At 41.5% G+C, this 26,108-nt stretch overlaps 1 protein-coding gene across 1 annotated transcript; it reads right to left on the bottom strand.

Annotated features, from left to right (window-relative positions):
• Window positions 1-24,134, bottom strand: LOC110980301 (dual specificity mitogen-activated protein kinase kinase 6-like). The gene is made up of 11 exons (XM_022236870.2): window positions 23,967-24,134; window positions 19,908-19,951; window positions 17,836-17,911; window positions 17,222-17,387; window positions 16,710-16,829; window positions 15,309-15,425; window positions 8,263-8,442; window positions 6,233-6,316; window positions 5,297-5,436; window positions 3,864-3,909; window positions 1-2,762 (listed from the first exon to the last, which is right to left on the bottom strand). The coding sequence occupies exons 2-11, from the start codon at window positions 19,933-19,935 to the stop codon at window positions 2,655-2,657; spliced, it is 1,065 nt and encodes a 354-aa protein (XP_022092562.2). The 5' UTR covers window positions 19,936-19,951; window positions 23,967-24,134; the 3' UTR covers window positions 1-2,654.
• Between the last annotated feature and the right edge of the window lie 1,974 nt (window positions 24,135-26,108).

Below are 26,108 nucleotides of genomic sequence, written 5' to 3' on the forward strand. Positions count from 1 at the left end.
TTTCTCTTCAATTAATTCTTTTATTTCATCACTGTATAGAAAAATCTTTGTACAATTTTATAGACGTCCTCTCCCAAACATTTGCTCACTCTGAAAGAGTAAAAATTATTTAAAACCACGTTGACAAGCCGTCAGGATTGTGGATGATTGTGATTTTTGCTCTTTAAGCATTAACAAATCACCTTAATGGTAGTAACCCCACCTCCCTAGGGTGATTTACTGACAACCCTCAGACCCTTGCAAATCTCAACACCATAAGAAAGTAAACAGTGCACATAAACAGTTGGACTCTTGTTTGTGGTATACCTAATCCCACATAAAACACAGCCAGTACACCAGTGTGGTACTCAACCTAAGAGATTCCAACAAACCCTGGTGGGATTTGGCTGGTTGGGGATTGTTAAGGTTCATGGTTTACACACCGTGGACAAAATAAACTTCACTTTACAACTTGGTAAGATGTCGCTTTGTATACATACTGTAATTCCCAGTTACCAATAAAAAATAAGATTGACTCAGGCCAAATCTAAGCTAGTTGTATTTATGTATGTGACATAATGTGCTAATAACCACCTGCAATACAAACGGTCTGTCATTTTACACATAACTAAGTGCGTAAATTAACAACGAACTCGCTGTACTTGATATTTGTGTGAAGTTGAGAGTACTCCAAACATGCAATAAAAGCAGATCTTCAATGCATTTTGTTAAAGTGAGGAAGATTTTAATCTTGTGGATGGACCTACACTTTACAAAGGCAAAGCAGCTCCATCTTGCCCTTAAATAAGCAAACATTTTAAATTGCCTTTCTGTTTTTGGCAAATCACGTGAATGGTCATGAGAAAGTCGGCTTTGATATTTACTGAAAATATTTCTGTCTTTCTATTAAACAATACTGGAAGAGGTATACTGAGGCTCCGCTGCAAAATTTTCTGTACCACTTGATGAAGTTGCTCCTAAACCAAGCCAGAACAGGCTCGCAATCACTCAGCTGTGAAACCAATGATAATCCGGGCAAAGACGATTCTTGTGGCAATTCTAAAAGCTGCTCCTGATGTAAAATAAATAGGCTTAAAAATGGCCCAGTTAAATACAGTTTGTTCACACGATTGTAGGTTACCTAAAATAAAAAATGAAAGGATGTGCACAGGGATCTTGGGCTGAAATGTGCACTGTAACAACAATTTTTATACTGGTAAATGATTTATAAGTCACAAAATCGTCTGGAACTTAGTCCGTTTTTGGGGGGGTGGGGGGTTGGGTAAACATGGGATTTATACTTGAAATTAGGCTGGTGCTTATGATTTTGAGCACCAGTATTTCAACTAAGCCACTTGGGTAAATGTACCAGGAAAAACTGGCATCTGGAAACCTTGAAAGACAATTTGGGGTCGTGTTCGTGTGCCGACTGCCTTGTGGCTATGTATTTGGTTTTGGACATTCTACCATAAAAAATTCACTGCCATCAAAAAAAATGTGTCAGAAATGGTTTACAGTCAATCCGTTTTGCTAAGTGCAATTTCTACAAAGTTCTTTTACCATAGAGGGAAAAAAAACCTCTCTTGGACAAAAAAACCTTGGGATGTTAGACGTTTTCCTATACTACTACTAAGAGCTATTTGAAATTTACATTTAAAACTAAATAAATACGTGCTTTTGCTTCAGTAGTGCCTCTTTTGTTCGTCTGTACGAAAATACTAGCTCATTCCTTTGTTTCTGTTTTTGTACAACTAAATTTATACACAGTGAACAGTTTTCTAATGCTTGGCGACTCTGGCGGGAAAAACAGGAAAAGTCTACATCACTGGAAATGTCTCAGAAGTAGAAGGTACTGATATATTTATAATACACTCGAAAGCTACGTTAGTCTGAGAAATGCAAGATGACTTCATCTTGATTTCAACCTCCACAAATTTGGAGACTGAAGTTGTGACAAACCTGAAGCATTCACCTGGCGGTAAAACATACCCATGTTGAAAAATAGCACCCTGACTGGGGCATACACATACAGGCTAAACACTAGAACGTATAGAAGACTACATATCGTGACACCTAGCAAACAACCTTTCAGCTGGTAAAACAAAGCAACTCATTAGTGACATAAAAGTTAATGGAACTCTTGTACATAACCTCCAGCGGTTCCTGCAGCATATTGAAACTTCCAAGAGTGGGGGGAAAAAAAAAAAATAAAGGGGCGACTTCATTGAGAGAAGACGGATGTTCATGGCCGGATGCAGCCGCTCCTCCACAAACGAGACGCTATCAGATTTTAATGATAAGTAGTAGGCTGATCCTAACTGAAGAAGTGCGCAGGCTCAAAAGATGTCCCGACAAACAATGCCGTGACATTTCTACTTATTTGTAATCACACTGTCGCTGGAGTATTTTTGTTATACTCGCATCTGTGGAAATGCATTCAACTGCAACATTGATTACACGCGGGAGAAAACAGCCCAGACTGAATGCTCTGATGCCAAGCATTCCAAAGCATCTCCCGCTGGAACTTTTCGGAGATACACCGTAACACAAAAAAACGACACTCTGGCAACCCCTGCTTTGTTTGGAAGTAAGTTTATATAAATACTGCTGACAGACGGGACTCTCCGACTTCTTGTGCATATTCAGGATGTGTACGCTGTGACCGACGGACGTCCTTAAGAGACGGTGGCGTCACTCGTCGGTGTGGCACCCAATACTCCTGTGACAAATGTTGCCACGTCTGTCTCGTTGACCCCGTCGTGGTTCGTAATGAAAGAGTGCCTCTGCATTTTGGCACAGAAAACAATGATACGGGAAAGTACAGATAAAAAAAAATGATCGTTTTTTTTTTCATTGTAGTTAAAATGAGAATATAATGCAACATTGGACCCTTTTTCCATTTCAACGATAAGCCTTTTAGCCACCAGTGTGGTATTCGAGTCCATCACAAGTCCAGTCACAAGTCCCTTTACAAGTCCAGTCACAAGTCCCTTTACAAGGCCAGTCACAAGTCCGTTTACAAGGCCAGTCACAAGTCCCTTTACAAGGCCAGTCACAAGTCCGTTTACAAGGCCAGTCACAAGTCCGTTTACAAGGCCAGTCACAAGTCCCTTTACAAGGCCAGTCACAAGTCCCTTTACAAGGCCAGTCACAAGTCCGTTTACAAGGCCAGTCACAAGTCCCTTTACAAGGCCAGTCACAAGTCCGTTTACAAGGCCAGTCACAAGTCCCTTTACAAGGCCAGTCACAAGTCCGTTTACAAGGCCAGTCCCAAGTCCCTTTACAAGGCCAGTCACAAGTCCCTTTACAAGGCCAGCCCCAAGTCCCTTTACAAGGCCAGCCCCAAGTCCCTTTACAAGGCCAGCCCCAAGTCCCTTTACAAGGCCAGCCACAAGTCCCTTTACAAGGCCAAACATTAAGTTAAGGGATGAACAATGACAAAAGAATACTTTTGTCACAGCTCATTTGAATTGCTTGTCAATTGGCTTAAGACTGAATGACTTATGATGGACTTGTGACGGACTTACAGGGACTTGTGATGGACTCGAATACAACACTGTTAGCCATAGTTTCCAAGCATGATTTAGTTCCAGCAAATGCATTCCAAATGATGACCAAGTTCTGAAGCATAGTCAAATTTACAGATAAATTCTACGGCAGATTGCAAATTACAACACTGAGTTTCAAAGCATATTTCAGTTTCAAGTGACAGTTAAGAACGTACGTACCAAGTAGAGTAACAACTTGTCTCCAGAACAAATATTATTTTACAATGATTACTTAATTTCACAGCAGCTTTCAATTCACGGCGATGAATAGGTTCCGTAGCATACTTCAACTTGTGCTGACGTTATTCTTGAGTACATTTCACAATGAACACTTACCAGTAGTCTTGTGTATGTTGGTCTCTCTGAACAATTCTTCTTTAGGCTGTTTGGATAAAAAGATGACCAGAAATTGTCATTGTAGAGACAACGGAAACTCAATGGACGTGGACATGCGCATAGACTCCAAAATCTGTTCTATTTGTACGGTGTCGTCGTCATCAACAACATACCCAAATAATAAAATAATTACTGTCATTATGCAGTGCCACATTAACAGAGGATACAAGGCACTTCCAAAGAGAAGAGAAAGACGACAACCGGCACTGACCTGGGGTAAAGACAATTTTTTTGAGAGAAGATGTGAATGGTGACACACCATCTTAGCTCCTTGTGTTATGGAATAAATTATTCCACAAGCAAAGGCGAGCCACGATAGTCTGGAGTACTTCCACATACGGGCATAGTGACCTTTCCCTGTGCCCAAATCTGCTCCGAGCGGAACAAAAGAGGGCATGTTTTTTGGGTACTCACCGCACAGGCGTGCGTTTATAATGGAGATCAATGGCACATCTGATGCGGAAGACGCTGAGTACGCGTAATGAATTTATTCCGGCATGTATGGTCTTAACGTACACGCAGAACGCGTGCAAGAACCCCCTTGGAAAACTTACAACCATCTGTCTTTCTTTTGCTGCTTGGGAGATGTACTTCAACTCGCAGCGGATAACAGAACTTTTCATCCAACTTCAACATTACATATCTCAAGTTGGCATGCATAAATTTCAAATCGCATCGGGACAAACATGTTTCAGAGTGTATAGATGATCTCTGTGATGTTTTTTTTCTTTTGCACAGCCAATCAAATGTTTGTGAAGGGAACTTTTCAGTTGGTGTTTCTGTTCCGTATGTTGCAACATTTAAGAAAAGCAACCTGTACCATGTAAATATGCAAAATCAACTGCAGGCTGCTAGAACGGCCTTGTGATTGGTCAGATTGTATGAGATTCATGATGTAATAGCCCCTCCCAGCCCAGAGGTTTAATACTCCAGACTGAATAGAGAACGCCCTGTCCCCAGCCTTCTTTTGGGACTTAGGGACGACAAGAGTAAAGGCATCACAAGAACAAAGTGACAATGAATAGGTGTGGATACCAAGAGTAGCACAGTTCTGCAACAAGGCAAAGCAGCAACGGTGTACAGACTTTGAACGAATTATCACCTGAGCTTTTTGTACATTTTCTGCTATCTTTCACGGTAAAGCAATGTTTTCTGTGCATCACGGCAATACAGACTAGGCTCTCTTTTTTTTTGTTACGGGCTGCTTGAAATCATTTGACTTCTTTTTCTTCATTCAAGTAAAAATGAATGCTCCACTGGGTCACGGTAGCTTTACAGATTTGGGAGGATTCTGAAAGGCTCTTGACAAAATCAACTGCAAGGCTACTTCAACTTCATATCTGTGATCTTAACCATCTGTGATTTGAACTCACCACTGATCGACAAAGTCTTCCAACTCCGGTGAGAATTTCCCCTCAGGGAGCTTCGGCGAGGGCTCCTTTACCACCTGCTTTAGCTGGGCGAAGGGCGTGCCCCACTTTTCATAGGGGAACTCGTTTGTTGTTAGCTCAAACTGTGACAACGATTACAACAGAAAAAAAAAGCTGTCTAAAGACATTAAAGCTAGTCATGTAAGGGCTTCTGTGTGCGAAATGCAAGTGCTGTTGTGTGGCCTACTCAACAAAGCTCAGTAATGGAACGATGCCATCCATGCACTGCCCCCTGTATGTGAAGGGAAAAAGTGTCGGTGACCAGCTGTGATCATCGTCAGATAGGTTGGAGGGGAGTATGGCTTGGGGAGGTGATAGAAATGTTCTTGGCTGCACAAACTCTGGCCTGATCAGCCAAACTGGCTTGGGAAGACTTGTTTTCTTGGTTTAAATGGGATGCATCCCGGCAGCAAGAGGAAATTAATTTTGCATTTAAATGGGCAAAATAACCCACTGAGTCCAAACACAGATGAGGTGACCTAACTTTCTGCTGACAAAGGTCCTCTGAGCATATACGACCTCGAATGCTTCACTGAAAGTGTATAGAACCAGATTAACTTAGTGACAAGACTTTGAAGCCTACATTGCAGTGGCACCATACTAGAGCGCATGGAGGTACGAGTGTTGAAAATCTCCGATAGGGTGTTGCAACTTGGTAAAATGCACAGGAATGTGTTGATACTATGGTCATGGGGTCTCCTTGAACTAAGAAAGTCTGTTCAACATCTTCATCACTGACCGCTCCAAAAACCTGCCAACATAACTTCCCTGGACTGATTAACTAGAATTCTGCACCTTGAAGCTAACGTTCAACTCGTTCAGTCGGGGAACCCGATGTTTCTGTAGAGGATCATATCTTAGTTCCTTTTAAGAACTTACCATGGTTATTCCTAGACTCCAGACATCCGACTTGACGTCATACCCTTTTGCATTGCCAGTGATTTCTGGATCTATTCTCTCCGGCTACAAAATCAAAAACACCAACATCCAACAACTTAAATTTCAAAAAAGGGAAGATTCACAATATGGCATGCCATGAACTTTTATCCCTCCAAACAGGTCCACTTCCGATTGGTAGACTGACATCAGTAACTACGTATCGGACTGACTTTTACTGGCTACCTAACTTGTGAGCTCAATGGGAATCAATGGAATTGACTGCAGCCACTGAGCAAGTGCTGATTGAACACACGCTAGTCGACGATGGTTGGACTAGTCTAGTTAACTATTCGCGACAAGCCTATCGAGGTTGGTCACGTCACTGGTTGCCATAAGCCGCTTTTAATAGAGAGGACCAGTTATAAGAAAAATACCAGACAAACAGTATCGTTAGACAAACGACCATCTTCACTCTTAGTTCTGCTATTTTGCCCTTCCTGCGGCCACCTTTGACCAATGGCATGACAATGGTTGACTACGGTCATTCACACTTCAACTTCATCGCACATGTGCTAAGTACATCACAAACCAACCACTAGTTAACTAGTGGTCCTTGAACGAACTTGCCTACTTTTGAATGCTCAAAGCATCTCACATAGGAACAAGGAGGGATGCAAGATTTGATAGTAAAAGCATGGACAAGGTAAGACAGTTCAGAGCTTTGGCTGATCGCTAGGTAATGGAGTTGCACTATGTTAACCTTCTTCAAAGATGCGGTGTACGCTTTTGTTGATTTAGGCCATCTAGCAACAGTTTAACAGTATGGTACTACTAATCACTTCTATTGTGTTCACATACAACAGTTGTAATTCTGTTTTTTTGTAAGGGTTTCTGAAGGAGTTCTGAAGCTTTTTCTGCCAAAATGCCCAAGGGATGAGATTTTTTACTTTACTTCTTTTGAAACTGAATAGCTTTCTACGAATGTTCCATTTGTCTTGTTTGTCCGAGTCATTTTCGAGTTAAGACACATGGGACGTGTGTAGGAAGGTGAACAAACTTATCGGAGTAACTTCCAATATAGGCAAACACATGTACTCCCGCACCGTAGTTGTGGGGACATGTATACACTTGACGTTTCACCTATTTTGTGGGGACCAAAACCGTTGTGGGGACTCAGAAATGTCCCTACAACTCGGTTCAAATTTCCCTAACAAAAGAACTTGTTCCCTGAACACGGTGAATGCCTACCCACAGCCTCATGAATCCAAACAGGATGCATGTGAACTGGTGGGACCCTGACGTCTCACTGATATTGGTTTTGTTCGCCTGTTAACACAAGCCAAACCATTGGGTTGGCACCAGTCCAGCTGACCTTGGCGAGCATTACTGCACAGAAATTGTTTGAGAAATCTGAAGCGGAAAGCAGGATGTCATAGGTTGGGGTCCCACCTGAGGAAGCTGGTGAAGATTTTTTTTTTATATAAGCTATTGGAATGCAATGGGACACTGTGTCCGCACACAACAGTAAGCAGCAGTAAACTGTCGTCCGCATGTGGCAAAACAGCAAAGGAGGCCAGTTAGTCGCCTTCGCGTTAACAGCTTCTCCCTGTTGGTTTTACATTTTTACCGTGACTTGATTACTCCACCTTCCAAACCTGTTCTTCTTGTGCATCAGTGTGGAGACTGTGACTGGATTGGGACCTTACAGTGATTTCTGTTTTGAAATATATGTCAAAACCGAGAGGCAAACTTTGTTCCAAAAAACAAGGGAGTAAGGATTCAACAAGGAATAACAACTTTGCCAGAACATAGAGTACTGAACTGTTCATTTAAACGATAGCCTGCAGGTCTATGCACAAGTACAACATGTTTTGTGTGTTGCAACTCTTGCAGGAAATTTACAAACCACAGGGAAAACACTGTTAACGGGACTGACCCCCCTTTGCTGTGTTTTGTGTCAAAGTGGGCGTATTTCTTATGGAAATTTCAAAGACCCCTCCCCCAAAAATTTATCTTGGGAGAATACTGACCGCCATGTACGGTTTACTGCCAGCCTCAATCGTCTTGGCAACGGAGTCGACCAGCCGGCCGCTGATACCAAAGTCACACATCTTGATCATGCCATTACGATTGACTAACACGTTGGAAGGTTTGACGTCTCGATGCATGACCTTCAACTCTTTCTGGAGATAATGCAGAGCATTGACAATCTGGAGCAGAGAGAGAGAGAGAGAGAGAGAGATCAGAAAACTGGTGTCTGAAACACGTGATGCAGTGGATAAATGTAATTTGGATGCAACTGCTTGTTGGTGTGCCCTAATAATTTGTAATTTTTCGTGTTTACTTATTTTTTCCCCTTAATTTCTACTGCCTAATGATTGTCGTGATCCTTTTATATTTTTTCCGTTGCTGTAAATTTGATGTAATTGTAATTTTGATGTTCTTTTAAGATAAAGTTGTATGATTTTGTTGGGCCCAAATGATCAGCTATAGCTGGATGGGCTACCCTCTTTAAAGAAGGTTAAATAAATAAATGTTTACGCATTTTCTGTGACCTACTGCTGCAGACTACACGTACATGTACCTGCAAATTTGTTACGTCTGTTGTTCATGTAAGCCAAGTCAGCTGACAGAATGCGCGACAAGTGCATAGGGGAATTGGGCATTTAGATTGGGAGGGGGTCTGCCTAGCATTTAGAAAGGGGGCAATGCTTCAAATGGAGGTGAAACCAAAATACATGGTGCGAGCAGGGTACAATTCACTGATGATTTCTGTGTTTTGTTTTGATTTGTTTTTGTTTTGTTTCTCTCCAAAATAAATTTAGTGAGCAGTTGACAACAAAAGGAAAAAAAGAGCAAATCCCTGAAAAAAAGGGGTGGGGAGATCTGCTGCCTGCCTCCCATGCTGCATGTACTGAAGTAGAACGACATATTAATGCAAAAGGATAATGGTGAGACTCAGTTCAATTAATTAAAACCACAGGACAAGTGTGAAAACCTCATTAGCTGTTCAGACAGGGTAATTTTGTGGGCCAGTGCGTACTGCCAGCCAGACAAACTCTGATGGAATGCCACTTTAAGGAAAATGACACAAAAACAGACATAGACAATACTTATAGAGCAGGTTTTTTTTTCTGGCTGCATAGGCCTCGTTACATTTGTACCAACCATTCAGATATTTGTCTAGCACAGTAAACAATTCTCAAAAGGAACGAATAAAAAACACGTGGCCCAAGGTGCTCATAATACAGGTGAATGTATTAAACATTTCATTTTCTGGCTCTTCTTAGAATGTGCATAATATCAAAACGTAAAGTGGCTGAGACTACCTCGTAACAAGTTTACCTTCCTCTATTTCCTTTTTTTTTTTGAATGATGTATTTGCAAAATCACAACTCACAGAAATGAGGAATTAATTACTCACAGCCGTAAATGTTGCAGTGGAAAAGAATGCCGTAGAAACAAAAAAAGTAAGACTTTGTGATATACATTCTGTAATGATGGAGTGTGAAACGTGTATTGGAAAGTGGTAGATCAGATCAAAACAAAACAGTTCTACTTCCTGTTTCCCACGCTCACGTTTTGCTGCACTCTTGGTCGGTATTAAAATGTGGACATAAACGTGTTTCTACCTACATGTACCAACCCTGTTTTGGGATACCACGTATTAGAAAGCAGAACTTTTATTACCTTAGCAATTTTACTTCAAATTAACTTCAGTTATTTGGAAAAGTTCAAGACCACCTGGAATTTTATTGGTATTTCTGTCACTGGGCCTGCATTACATTGTCTCATTGAATGATTACATAATATGTTTCTACAGTGGTGCATAACATCAGTGTAGTGCTACACAAGTACATGTACATGTATACTCAATTGAATGAAATTCTTTACAAAAGCAGGTCTTGCATGACATTTTGTCTGTAAGGCAGGATGGGTAAAAAAAAAACCAGTCTAAGTAATCAGAAATAAAAGAGGCCACATTAAATATCAGACTTAACATTTCAAATCATGGAAGTGTAGTCAAATAGCTGTTTAACCAAAATACTACGGTTACACATTGAAAATAAACCTAAGTTGCCATGATTGATTGGTTTAAGTTTGGGTTTTTCTTCAGGTTAATGCATTTTGTAGGGGAGGTCCTAAACCTTTGTAAATGACTGTACATGTACACCTGTAGACCTACATGTACGGCATAGTACATGTAACACAGATACATGTACATGAAAAGTATGCAGTCCTCCCACTTGTGAACTTGAAGTACATGTGCATGTAAGTATAGCAGTTCCACTCTCAGTGGAAATAAGTCAACAATGACTCAGTCAGGTGAAGTGCGTTGGTCATCGGGAGCAGCGTAATAAGACACTGTGACACACTGCCAGCTCGTAGTCAACGCCACGTGCCTACTAACATGTAATCATCAACGACTCTATACACTCTACCGGTGAACGGCACCCATGTGCACTTATCTCTTTCCCGAGAGAGATATTTCTAGTGTTTTTTTTTCTCTCCATTCAGTTTTAGATTCACACAGTGCATATGCTCATAGTAGGCTCTGTTCGTTCTTTATCAGTCATATTTTTGCCTACCACTGGCTGGAAGAACTGAAGCTGGCCGTCAGTACAAAAGCTGAATAACAATTCACTGATTGTTAAAAAAATTGAATGCAACCAACCAAACTCTACATAATAAATACTGTGCTTTTACGTGGACATACAGTGTATTGAATAAAAATACCGGTGCAACCCTCTTTCCAAGAATAAAGGGCAAGTGCGCATGTTGAGGTATGTAAAACCTGACACCAAGCAAAGCTAATATTTACATTGGCTGCCCGTGAACGGTATGTATGTCTATTTTGGCTACAGTATACTGCGTGCAGAGGCCAAAAATTGTCACTGATGTTTCTTTCGAAATTGAAGATCATGAGAGGGAAAAACATATCGAGACAGAAAAAGCAAGTAGAGGACTTGTTGACATTGACCCACAAAATTCATCTGCTTCATTTTTTGTTTTGTTTGAATGAAAATCTGGAATAAATTTTTCAGGGAACTCCCTCAAGTTAAGGATGTAGGCTTCAGGTATATGTAAATAAATGTGGAACTTTGTCCAAATCTTGACCAAATAAATGTAATGGAGGTGGGGGATCTCCCTCAACTGCAGAATTTTTTGCACACGTGTACATTGTCTTCATTTAAAATGTGGACTTGGGAATATCACCTACATATGATATGTATTGTTGGTTTCAATTTCCCTTCTGATGTGAGGCACACGTTGAGGGAGTATCCAAACAGTATTCTGTACACATCAACACATGACTAGCAGCTAAATTGATGACTCAAAGTAAATATGCCAAGGGTTGAATCTGGGATTACCACACAGACTGCAAGAATAACTTCCTCTATCCATCAACTGCTACTCGTCTTTCATATCCAAATCACATGATCATATCTCACCTACGAACACTGCTACGAATGCTTCGTTAATTTCAGGCAGGTATCAGAGATCCAGTGCATGTTAAATTGATGTTCATGCACACGCATATATCCTGCTATTTTGGAGACTACACACATGTTTAAATCCCAGATGTCGTGGGCATGTTATGAAGACAAATTTTACACAACTCATTCTTGGCTTTCTTAACCGGGGCTGTGCCGAATATCTGAATAACTGAATATTTGATCGATTATCGAATAGTATTTTTCGAATTTGAATATTCAAATGTGAAGTTCATGAAAAGGGAAAACTTTCTTTTGTTTTAAATGAGAAAAATTGCACTTTGGAGGCTTGTTTCAAGAAGATTCAAATGAAAAGCATCAGAAATCTTACGATTTAAAATGTAAATTCATCATTAAACAATTTAAAAGGAATAGAAATTTTCAACAGGGCAAGAGGTCTTGTTCATCTTTTAAATCTTGCAAAATCGTGGCTGGAGATACTCCTAGACATGAGAAGCTATTGTAGTAATTATGATGTACAATTGTGTGCATTATTGCAACTGATTTTGTAGATGTACATGGTTTGATCATCAACAATCTGCCAGTCAGTACTACCAAATATTCGGATATTCGATCAAACTGAAGGTCGAATATTTGAATAGTAAACTATTCCAATTGACTCAGTCCTATTCTTAACATAAAAAATAGTCTCCTTAAAGCAGTGAAGGCCTACCTGTGTATGCATACGTTGCCAATCAACTGGTACATGTAGATACCTGATTTTTTACATGTAAGCACAAAATGCATACAAAGCAAACCCCCCCCCAAAGTATGACAACGGTGAATAATGATGAAAAGTGAAGAAATACTAGGAAAATAAATTGAGAAAAAACCCCCGAAATCCTATTAAAAAGCAGGAACATTATCACGCCTGCATATGTGCTACAAGTGGGATGGCCCAACAAAACTCAGAGAATTTCTCCACCTCCAGGTTTTAGCAGCTCACAGCTGACAGAAATCATCCAAAGTGTGCTGACCTGGCATTTCCTTTTTGGATGCTCAAACAAAAGCTACATTCTGCACCCAAGGGCAGCCAGTACAGGTAGACAAGCACATATTACACGAAGGCCGGCCCAACTGTAGCACCATTGTTCGGGTGTGACGGGGGAAAGTGAGACTTAGAGAGCTCGGGAGTTGGAGCAACACACCGGGGCTGAACCGGCACCCGCACATCAGATTCAGATTACCAGAACAACTCTTTATACTTGTGTCAATACGTTATGTACGTTATATGTAAATGTGCCGACAGTTTTGGTGTAAGAGGGCCTCACATCAAAACTGTACATGCACAATGCACTCTGCCCATACGAGTGTGCTGGTACTATATCCGTAGCTTCCTTCACCTGTCCCCTCATTTCATTTGTGCAGTTTCCTCTTTCCTTCAGAGCTGCTGAAGCACAAAATTTGCTCAAGCGTGAGAAAACCTTGCTTTATAAATCAGGTAATCAGCCAAAACTCTATGTGATGTATATTGTTTTGGGATCGTATTTAGATGTCTTTTGGTTAGCATGACAATCGGATAGAGTTTTTTTTTTCATGCTTAAGCAAATTTTGTACGTAAGCAGCTCTATGAAATTGGCCCCAGGTGTACAGTTAGGGCCGACTGTCCTCTTTTGTTGTTGGGTTGTTATACATACACACCTCCTCCTGAACTCTGGGGACCAGACACCATTTTGAATAAGGTACATGTAAGTGAGGGGTTCAGACATATTACAGGGGCATACCGAAGTCACCACAACTTGGGGTACATTCTCTGGATAGAAATAGAAATCCACCCTACAATGAGATCTTGGCCACAGTGCATGGACTTGTGCACACTTTCAAGCAAGAAAGAACACACATAATACCTGCATGTTTCACTTATCCTTTCAACACCCCCCACAAAAAATGACTGTTCTGTACCTAGATTTACCCAACGTGTTTGATACACAAGGGTTCAGCACTGAAGGACCCTGACATCAATACCTTCACCTTTGACCTTTGTGTCCCAATTCTAAGTGCAAAGAATGTCCCACTCTTTGTCACAGAGTATTTGTAATCGGTTAGGAAAGTCCACGGAGCAAAGTGCAATAGGAAGGGTTGAATTAAATTCTGTTATGAACGTGTTATCCAACTTACTGGAATGAGGAACAAATTCCAAGTTAGGTCTAGGTAACAGTAACAGGTCTTTCACTTAATTTTAAGTAATGGTAATTAGTCAAATGCAAAAAAGGATTTTCAACTACATGAACATGTATAAAATGGCCATTATACTTGGACACCAAATTGAGAGAGATGCATCAAAATGAAGAACTTGACTCTTTTTTAACTATTTAAGAAAAACAAAGTACAAAACATGTAAAACTCAGTTTGTTAAATCAAACCACAACTAGGAGTGATAAAATGTGTGTCAGCTGCCATGAAAAACTACTTGTGTTTGCCTTGGATACATTCCTTTGTTGAAACTGCAACTGGAGGGGGAAAACCACCACTGGGTTTGATCGACTTCCCTCTGGCGTTGAAGACAGGAAATCCACTAATAACGAAACCACAGCGTCAGACACGGCCGGCTCTGAGCCCGAGTCATACGAGCCACATGGTTATTAGATATTTCCCCAGCAGGGTGTGCATTTATGCAACGGGGTAAATTCAACTATTTCCTCCTGGGTGACTTGTCATGACTGAGTAATGTGGGGGGGGAGGGGATGTTCCTTTGGTTCTGGCCCCTCGGGTACTGAGTCAATTCTGGGAATGTGGATGGTGACTCCCTCGCAACCTTTGGAGCATGTGGGTTGTACAATATCCAGGGGTTTCGCATGACAATGCAGTTATGCGGTTGACACTCTTTTTCGTAGCTGGGTCAAGGTCATCGTTGGGTTGTTATTTTCCTCCTCTACTGGAGCTTCTGAATTTACGTTGGTTGCCAAGAGCCGTGCGTGCCTTTTACAAGGACTTGTCGAGAAGACGGTATGACAGAGGACACGCGGGAACAGAACAATTGACACTGTTTGCATTACAAATTAGTAATGACAGATAAGAGGCCACAATATGAACAAGTTTGCAACACATTTTTGTAATCTTATATCCATGTGGGCTACACGTATTTAGTAAGGAACGTCACGGGCTGGCCAAAAGTATTCCTTATTTCAACACATCTTTTGTACCTGCTGCTACAGACGGTCCAAGTTACTTCCTATAACACTGTAACACTGTTTGTACATTCTACGAACAGTCAACTCTCTGGGACCAGCCTAAAGGAGGCTGGTCACATCACTGGTCATCAATGGCCTCATACATCAAAATGTACCGAGGGGAACCAGGAGCATGAGGTGAAGTGATGATTACAGAACATAGCTTGACTGAAGATGTTTGCAGGCACTTTGTAAATCATTCACCACTTGTCGACTAATGGTCTTTCATCAGAACTCTTTGAACTATACCTTGAAAAGAACTGCAGGCATGATGGAAAATTCCACAGGACACAAGTACATGGTGTTGTAGCTTTCTGGAGCTAATTTCAGTTCAGTATGACCCCTAGTAATTAGGCCTGCTACATTATGAGTAACAATGGTGCATCAGGACAATGATGTGAGGTGACTTACCGAGAATGCTATTCTGCTGAGGATGTTCTCTGGTATGAAGGTGTCCATGGCTTTGATCTTGGTCTGGAACTTCCCCAAACAGGTGTCCATCACCTCCATGCATATCAGGACGTCCCCCTGGGAACAAGGAAACAATACTGCATGGCTTGACATTTTTCAACGGATCTACTGAGCAGGGATCAGTTTCAGAGAGTTGCAAAGCTTTTCAGAATTAGACCCTTTAGGAGTTTTTAGAGTAACTCTTTGCGGTCATTTTGACACCATATCTGCAAAGCTCAAACATACCATTCTCCCGCAGCTTGCATTTTTACGAGATGGGTCAGCCAAAATGTATACTTTTTCCACTGTGGTGTTTAATGCACACGGGCTGGCACGCATAAAGTCATGAATTTCAAATGAGTGTAACAACAAAACCGTATGTCTGATTGAGTTCAAACTTTGCATATGCAACAAGGAGTGTTTGTATATGCATGCCAACATTTTAAAAAAATCAGGCCCGGCACAGTCAAGTTCTTGTGGGAGGGCGAAATCCTTCTTATGATCGTAACAACAAAACCGTATGTCTGATTGACTTCAAACTTCACATTTTTAATGACAAGCAGTGTTTGTATAAAATACCCCAGCTCTTTCAGGGTTAAACACGTATTGAGCAAAATATTTGCTTGGCTGCTGGGTCATTCCATGAGGATGGAGCACAATTGGTGACAGTGTCCTTGTTACATCTGCAACTTTTACCACCTGTCATGACCTGCAGAGAAGGTCATGTACTCTGTAAAAATAACACACACCTCTGTATTCAGCCTTGCAAGATGTATAACAACGGCAATTTGGAATCCACATGAAGGGAAATAGCTGTTCATTTTTACGGAACCCATGTAACAACTGACACCGTCACAAATTGTGCCCCAACCTCATGGAATGACCCAACTGTATGACAATGGGCCAAGTTAACAGCATGCACTCTTGGGGTCTGTTTGTTTCAAGGGGATCCAGCTCGCGATCAGTGATCCAATGTTGGTTCACTGACACCAGAACCGGCCTAATGGCTAGCGCCAACCAGCGGTAGGATCACTGATCGAGATCCAGATTTGTGTGAAACAAACTGGCCCTTTTTGAACTGTGCAATGCAAGTAACAGCACGCTGTCTTTCCCTGCCGAAAAGAGTTGCAATATAACAATTCTTATGTAGATATGGTACAACGAAAGCTTAAACGTTAGACGGGATCTAGAATAGCATGAACCAGTTCCTGAATTGACAACTTTCACTCCACAAGAAATGATCCACCCTGCGTGTAAGTGTCCATGCCCAAGATGCCTTGGTTGCCAGGTAACAAAGCATCCTCTTCAAGTCACAGAGAGAGCCCTTACATCTCACAGCTATGTCAGGGTTTTAGAGCTCACCTCCTGGAATAATGCTCCATAAAACTCCACCGTCCAGGGGCAGCCCCAACTCCTCATGGCTACGTCCATGTCCATCAGGATCCGTTTGTCTTCCAGCTTGTTGACCTGGGCTCGTATTCTCTGGTGAGCCAATGTGAAGTGAGCTGACAATCTTTACAATGATCGCTCGCTGCTCTGGGGGTCAGTTTTGGAAAGGCCTAATTTTTTGTTTTGTTTTGTTATTTTTTGGAGGGGGAAGGCCTTAAACTGGACACACAGCGCTCCTGCAAACATCCCAGACTTTATATCATTTGCACCCTGCAAACAATTTTATTTATTTATTTATCAGGCTATGTACTGTGAAAGAGGGTAGAATAGATGATACATGTACTCTTTTTCTTTAACATTCAACACTGGAGCCGACTATCAGTGGGTTTGTTCTGTGGATCTTCCAATGGAAAGGGAAGACAGCTATTTGGGAGGAGGGAATTCAAGGTTGTTAGGAGACAACACTGCTAATGCCTGTGCCGTACCTTCACGGCCATCGTTGTGCTACTGGGTACATGGATGACTTTGCTGACCACGCCGTACGCACCCTTCCCCAACTCAGCAATGTCCCTCAGGTCTTCCGCTTTGACCACAAAGTCGCCCTTGCCACTGATGCTAAGGATAGCCTTGTTGTCCAAATCGCCCGGCGGCCTACATGCAGATACAGTGCAGAGACTCATTCACATCAGGAACCACAGTGGAAGGTCACACCTTTCAATGACATAAGGCTGCAACCTCTCTAAACATAGCCAACCAAGTTTGCACACATCACGCGTACGTTAAAATGTATTGCTTGAGAATGTAAACTTTATAAATGTTTTCCCACTGCACATAAAAACTCAATTACATGTATCTGCAGGTGTCCTTCTTCACCATGTTCACTTAAACCTCTGGCAACATTTTAAAAGGATGAGGTTTTTCAGAAAGGTCTGAAGGAAGGTAGATACTTCTAGTTTTGTATAGCTTTCAGAATTTTCTGCAGAAAAAAATTGTCTGTTGTTTGTTGTCTCCAATAGTGCCTCACACCATTATGCTTGTACCCCACCAAACATGCTTAAAATACGTGTAACATCTCTGGATCTGTTGGTTGGTCACTCACCTGGAATTGTCTGTCTGTGTGGTCTCGACTCGGATCGGCGCTAGGCCTGGCCTCAGCCTCCTCTTCTCTGGTTTTCCTGTCAGTGAAATGCCAGTTAAAATGAAACTGGAGGTCGTACGATCTGTGCACAAACTCTAGAGGGTACTATAAGGAGAGTTAAGGGACAGCCATATGGAGTACTGAAGGGTGACGTCATTTAGAACCGTTAAATGCCGTACAAACGAATGGAGTATGCATACGCATTGGTTCACGCGCTGACGCCTTTTACACACAAGATTGGGTGCATGCTATAAGTCACTTTGGTATTCTATAGAGCGACAGTTGTAGATTTTGGAAACAAAATGGCTGTTCATTATGTGTACAGTACCGGTACAGCACAGGGCTATCGAGTACCAAGTGTCCATGTACACTGGTGTATACACCTGCCATCTTGTTTCCAACAACGACACTCATGTCGTAACTCTCTCTATATCCATACACGGCTCTGAGTTAAGGCCATGTGGATTCCAAGATTTCAAGAGCGACATTCTTCTCTCTTCCAATAAGGAACACGCTGCACTAAGGGGCAGGTTCAGCTTGAAAGGGAAACCAACAATGAGACTGGTTACTGCTCTCTAACTAGGGTCTTTTATACAGTGAATGGGGAGTGGACGGAAAGGAACCTACACGTATCATGAATGAGATAAAAAATACCTCTCCAGTTCATTTTTCTTTTTATATAATCTTCATCAAATAAGGAGATATTTCAGTAACACAGTCATGTAGTGCGACAGTTAAACTGCAAACAGGTTCTTCAGGAAAAACTAACTGTCTCTGTAACCTCAGATCAATTCAAGATTTCATAACAAATACAACAAACGGAGTAACTGATCGTTTGTTGTATGGAATCAAGCACTAACTTCTTCATTTTAGTTTTGTTTTACAAAACAGACCATCAATACACAAACTCACGCAATGCATTCACAGTTTGGGAAATAATACACCTGCTATCAAGAAAGAAGTTGGCTTTCAAAAGCCAAATTTGTATACAGGTGCTGATCTTTGCGTACTGAGGGCCAAGAGATTTCTCTTACTAGCAGAGTTTTACTCTGCCATATGTTTGTCTATCATTCGTGTGGATGGGCATGAGGAATAATGATACCTTTGGCTGGTGTGAGATTTTTTTGGGGCAAACTCCAATGTTTGTTTACATGTATGTAATCTCACACACCCAGATTTGGCCCGTTCCAGCTCCTGTTTTTCCTCAGTTTTTCCAAGTCTCAGTTCAAGCAACAGAACTATTCCTACACCTTCCAGGGCAGTAGCACACAGACTACATGTACATGTATGGTTCCGTCTGAAATATTTTCCCGTTTGAATAAAGGACTGAAATATACCATCTATTACGGAACAGAAATCACATGATAAAAACGTGTCTGCAGTACAAAATCCCTCAGTTTCGGAGCAACATGTCTTTCGCTTTCGTTTCATAAAATTCAGAGTGTATGCTTCATTTACCACTGATAATGTATACGTGTACCGGTACATTCAGATTGTGTTGTTGAGGTTGGATAATTTGAACTAGGCAGAGACAACTCAATATATTTCAAACACATGTGTAATGGCGGTACATGTGAATCCATCATACGTGTATGTAAAGTATACGGTACGGTATGCACATATACACGTACATATCGTGTACATGTACGTAAACACAAAAGCAACAATACACGGCCTGACTTGGGTAGAGAGTACAATAATGCACACTTGACTATGACCTAGTTACTTTGCATACCTCATAGTGAAACTGAACACTGTATCACAGGCATTTCAGGAACAGCAATTTTTTTGTGGTAATACATGTACCTTCATTGTCTTTCAAAAACTGATCAACATCTATGCATATGTACATTGCCACGCGACATTTCATCCAGCCCGAGAGAGCTGAAGGCACACGCAAGCACCACAACACACTCATTTAGCTAACATCCTTGTTTCTAGAAACATATTTCATAATGTCGTTTTTTTTTAATCTTCTAACGATGGAGGTTTCAGGAGTTGGGTACATGTACCGCTAGGACAATGTAAATTACCTGCCATATTGATGCTGGGTCTGAACATAGAATCCCCTGAGGACCTGTGGTATCAAAGCAAACACAAAAAATACAACTTACATATGCACCTCAATCTTCCTACATAAATAAGTACGTATTTATATACTCAGCACAATTCTATTATATGTGCATGGTCAAATATACATAATTTGGTGTATATACCAATTCAACATTCAGCAACTTCCAGATAAAGGATTTGAGTAGATTGTGCACAGGATCTGTTATTCATCTTGTGAACAATGAGGCACAAGGCAAAAGGTCATATCAATGCGTACCATGCAGCTCGGGGTACCGTGCATACCGGTAACATGTACATGTACATCACTAACCATGACCATCTGAGAATTGAAGTGGGGCTTTCCCAAGCTATACCCAGTTGCAACACACTGGTTGTGTTGTAATCATGTTATTGGAAAATTGCAATCTGTGTATTTACAATTAGTCATGCAGTAAAATTGCTACGGAAGATTGTATTCCATTTATTATTTTTTTTAATATAAATGAGATTGGCTTCAGTACCCTTACTCCTGAGGTACAATGATGTACAACAATGCACACTCTATCGTGTATGTTTGATTGACACATAAATCTTTTCCAATTACCAGAAAATGAATGAAAACATGTACATTTACTGTGCTTTATCTTTCAAGTGGCATCCAAGCCCTTAAGTAAGGTGTCAGTGATCAGGTTCTAATCTTAATCATTCCCTTAATCCTCCAAAACCTGTTGATGGGATTTTGGATGGCCCCAGAGGAAGGCTGTAGGGTTAACGATGTCCCTTCCAGCTGTTCCAACACCCACCCAGAGGTTTCTGCGAACTTGGTGGGGCTGTGGTCTAGATTCCAGAACTTAAGTCTTGAAAGGTAGAGCAGGGTGCAGTCTTTGCTACAGTATTTGTGGGATGCAATGCTCCTTCTCAGTGCACTCTGTGAGCAATGCTAAAGCTTGGTTCAAGCACAGAGTGCATGAACACGTACCTCAGAAGTTTGGGTAATTTTTCTTATACATGATAATAAAAATACATGCATGGAAATAAAATACATGCAAAAAAGATACACTTAATGTAGGTCTCCCAGTGAAAAGACTCTGTGATTTCACCTTCAGGATAAGCGTCAACATTTACAACTGAACTTCCTTGGCAACAATCCACAGGGTGTTTCCAAAAAGTATACATTTAGAAAATTGTCTACAAAATAAAAGTTAAATTAGGTTCCAGAAATCGTTTATCATGTATTAGACCTAGGTTTCTTGCTTTGTTTCTCAACACATTACGACATGTGCGCAGAACTGACCAATAGCTAGCACAGTGGTTTAGGTATTTTGGACAGCAGGCTAAGTTTGATGCCATACCCTGCTGTACTGTCACCAACCCAAGTTACATGTACAACTCATCTGTGCTTAGTGGTTTGGACAGCAGGTTAAGTTTGATGCCCCACCCTGCAGTACTGTCACCGACCCAAGTTACATGTACATGTACAACTCATCTGTGCTTAGTGGTTTTGGACAGCAGGTTAAGTTTGATGCCACACCCTGCAGTACTGTCACCGACCCAAGTTACATGTACAACTAATCTGTGCTTAGTGGTTTTAGACAGCAGGCTAAGTTTGATGCCATACCCTGCAGTACTGTCACCGACCCAAGTTACATGTACAACTAATCTGTGCTTAGTGGTTTTGGACAGCAGGTTAAGTTTGATGCCACACCCTGCTGCACCATCACCGACCCAAGTTGCACGTACAACTAACCTCTGCTTAGTAGTTTTGACGAGCATTTTGAGAATGAAGGAACAAGCGATAAATAGGAGTTGTTTGTGAAAACACATTAAGCGCAAACAAACTACTCAGTAACCAGAATATGGTATCGGGGTGCTCTGACAACGAAGTAACGCACAAGGAGTAAATCTTGAAATGACACCTTGTGCCACAATGTTGTCAAGGAGGGACAGTCATTTCCAAGATTTTGCTATTCAAAAGTAAGCTTATAGGGGGTGTCGGTCACTTCGCCTCATCGCCACTTTGTCCCATTTCCACTTCGCCCCATCGATTACCGTTAGAACAGTTCTTTAGTAACAGAGGCATAGGCCTAGATGCAACAAATAAAAACATTGACGTTTGAGTAACCAAATAACGGTCGGAGAATCAAACTTGCAAAAGCCAAAACAATGCTCCCAATTTCCCGACCGATCCTGATTTTTCGGCGAGACCCTAAAATTTTTATTGGCAACTTAGAGAAAATAAATTTAATAAATACAAGAATGACAAATAAATAAATTCTGTTTCTTTTCTGTCTTCACAAACACCTCAGACTTTTTTTTTCTCATAATAACGCTTGTGTGTACATGTTTTCCCAGTTACGCTTGTAACGTGTGAAAAGCAACTTCTGTTAATTTCACGAATTCTCTTTGTGTTTCGCTGTTGCGCTTGCTGTGGTAAAACAAATGAGCAAAGTGCTGGTTCCTGACTCGCTGCACCCATGCAAAAGAATGCATGATGGAGTGTGGCAACCAGTCTATACATGCTGCGGAAATTGTACATGAACGTGATCTCACTCATCGAAAAAAAAACATTGATGCTGCAAGATTTCTTCAAGTTAATTCACAGAACTTAATATCTTGTCTGTGTGTGTATTTTCTGTGTTAGTGAGTTTGTTTCTGCATTCAATTGGGGACCCTGAACAATAGAGGACAATAAGGTCCCCGACTGACAGAGGGTCCCCGATTGACAACTGTGTACAAAACATATGGGTGGTCTTCTAAAAAGTTAGAGTACAAACAAAAGAGGAACAATATGGGGGTCCCCAGTTGCAGGCAAATACACACTTGGGTGCGTTTGTTTTGCTCGTACACCAAATTGAAGCGAGCATGTTTCCACAAAATTCCTGCCGTGGCGTGCCGAGGTTTATCCACGCTCGGGCACGATGTGTACAGAATTGTGTATCGCTTTGAAATAAAATTGAAGAGAACTAAACCCATTGCTTGTCCAACCATAGGTATTATTCACCATGGACAATGCAGTCAACATTAATTTAGTGAACGCCGTAGAGTTTTCTATATACTGTACATGTATCACTCCATGCCGTCTGTGGAACTCTCTCAACCATTTGTTGAAGAGGCTTGTGCTTGCAACACACTCAAGCACAGATGGGGGAAGTGGAAATGGGGGGAAGTGGAAATGGGGGAAGTGGGGATGGGGCGAAGTGGGGATGGGGCGAAGTGGGGATGGGGCGAAGTGGAGATGGGGCGAAGTGGAGATGGGGCGAAGTGGGGATGGGGCGAAGTGGGGATGGGGCATGTGGGGATGGGGGGAAGTGGGGATGGGGCGAAGTGGGGATGGGGCGAAGTGGGGTTGGGACGAAGTGGGGATGGGGCGATGTGGGGATGGGGCGAAGTGGAGATGGGGCGAAGTGGAGATGGGGCGAAGTGGGGATGAGGCGAAGTGGTTAGGGGCAAAGTGTTAGGGGCAAAGTGGTTAGGGTGACATGGAAATGGGGCTAAGTGACAGTAAAGCCTTATACTAGGCCTAAATGAGAGAACTGAGAAACAAACCACACTGACCATTTAGTCTTTTATGTCTTGTGGCCTATACGGGTGCCACTCGACACCCCGTGCACAAATCCTACGAGACTAGTCTGAAAAAGTATTTTCAAAGTAAACGACTTGGTTTTTTCCTTTCTAAATTGAACTTTTCTGGACGTGTTTTTGCTTTCTGGTGGCTAATGTAGGGAATAATTACTATACAGGCGTCCATATGTGTAGAACTCTTCCCCAGTTATTTCTTTCTTACACACTACCAGTCATGACTGTACAAACATGGAGTGATAAAACAGATAGAAAACAGAACAATCCTAACAAACACACAAAAATGCCTAGAAAATGCGCTCCATGTACATGTATCTTTTGATAAGGAAATGCTGTGTTGCTACACCGGGAGTCCCCGTCCGTGCAGAGACAACATACAGAACAGGGCGGTGGCTAGAAAAAGGAAGACCGAGGATTGTCGCCAGAAAAAAAACACTCAAAAGTCTCAAATCCTTACTTACCTACAGCACCAGAACGGCACAGGGGTTGTCAATTTTCAAAGGACCGATGATCTTCGCAGATGTGCTTGCAACATGTGAAGAATAAGCAATCTTAATCAGTATCGTCCACGATGACTCATCCAGCCCAGCGATTGCTAGGCACTCACAAAAACGTTTGGTCCACGGATCCGGGAAGAACTACGTATACGTACGTCACATGCAAGAGTAAAAAGACTCAGCCAGTCAAAGAGCAGGGCGACCTCAATCGTCTGTAACTTATGAAGCAGCTTAGCGGGGCGCATCGTCTTTACGTGCGAGTTTGCGTTTGTTGCATTACTACATAAAAGAAAAATCAAAAAGTGAACATTTCCTTTCTATGTTCTCCCGTTATGAGATGTTTTCGAAAATCCCATATCCAAAAAGTCAGCATAATAACTGACAACGCCAGGTTTTGTCTTTGTTGTCGTTTTCTTTCGCTGTGGCGTGGTGTCTGCTGTTTTGGGTTTTGTGTTTTGTGTTTTTTTGGTATCTTTCGGTGATTGTTTTTTTGTGGGAAAGTAATGTTTTTCTAAGTTGTTTTCCTTTGATAACCGCTCCAGTAATCGACTCTTTCCTATCGTTTTATTGTCGTTTTTGCAGTCGTTTTTGGGTTAAATTTCATTCTTTCTATGAGAAACTAACGTACTTGTTTCCATTTTACTTGATTTCCTATATTTTAATGTCCAGAAAATGGGTGTAAGGACTTTTCCACTCTGCTTTAGTTTCTGTAATTTAATGTTTAAAGAATGGAAGTTAAAACTTTTTGTGCGATGACCAAAGCAAGCCGAAGATGACTGGTCAAGTGGCTTCGTCAAGTATCAAAATAAAACATTAACGTAATTTTATAACTTGGGCCTAGCGAATGGCCTCCAAGCCCTAGTAGTTTTTGTTAATTTTCTTAATTAAAAAATTTTTACAGCCAAATGCAATCACCTCCCATTTTATCCTACCTCTGTTCATGCTGAACACCCATGTTTAGTCGCCGTTAACATCGGGGATTCCAGCAGGGAAAAGATAAAAGTGCCATTCAACTACGCACAAACAACTCTACCAAGGTACCACATGATATTATTTATACAGCTGGTGCCAGGGCTTTAATCAAAGTATTTTAACATTTTTTGTCAGTTTTCTCGATGCCTCCTGTTTCTTGGCTTTCCCTTGCAATTATTCCACTTCGCAGTCGTCGGAAGTGGTTTTCTTGCCCCGGATTTCCATTTCTCGAGTAGCTTTGCAGATGGGTGTGTTCTCATTCACATTTTCACATGGCACATTTCCTCTTTTTTCCCTCTTCCGAGGTTTGTTGGAATAGGATATTTAGTCATGACGTTGACAAAGGTATACTATAGATTACTGCACTAGTAATTTGCTGAGATCTCAATCTCACAAAATAAGTAGTTTGGTTCCTTTTCATTCAAAATAAAATTCTCTGTAGGCATCCCCCCCCCTGTTCTCTCCCGTAAGTGTTCGTGCATGCACTCGATTTGTTTACGTTGCGCAGTAAACTTCTTTTTATATCGTACGTTTGTTTTCCATCGCGCCGTCAATTTTTTGGTCTCCCCTTGAGGTGTATTTTCATTCATCCGGAATCAATTTCCTTCATTATTGTGATGTGGAAGTAAGATAAGTTTAGTTGCTGCCTTTTAAATTCTAGTTTTTTTTTATTTTTTTGTAATATATACACAATTACAGCAAGTATTTTTTGTTCAAGGATTTTTTCCATGTCGTGATTAGGCCGGTTCATACTTCAGACGAATACGAAGCGAACTTTTACTCGAGTTGGTGGGTGTTTAAACTTTTACATATTTGCGACGGGAATATTTGATTTGACGTCACAAAAAAACTGATACACACCGCCCTTTAACGTGTTCGCTTTTGCGCCAAAAAGCGAACCGGCCTCTCACCGGTACCAATTTTCGCGTTCAATTTCTGCCGTTTTGGTAGTCTTGGCCCAAGACGTCAGTGATCGATAGTTGTTTTATTTCTGTTGAAGAGCGCCCTCGCACACCTAGGCCGAGTTCGGGCGTCAGTTCTCGTATGTTTACGAACAGCTTGATTTGTCGTTCTTGGGTCGGCCGCTCGAACGCCGGGAACGTACAATTGGTCATCGCTGGTGTGAGCGTCCAT

Source organism: Acanthaster planci, linkage group LG07, assembly GCF_054643075.1.
Source record: "Acanthaster planci isolate LZ-2023a linkage group LG07, COTS_SCS, whole genome shotgun sequence".
NCBI lineage: Eukaryota > Metazoa > Echinodermata > Asteroidea > Valvatida > Acanthasteridae > Acanthaster > Acanthaster planci.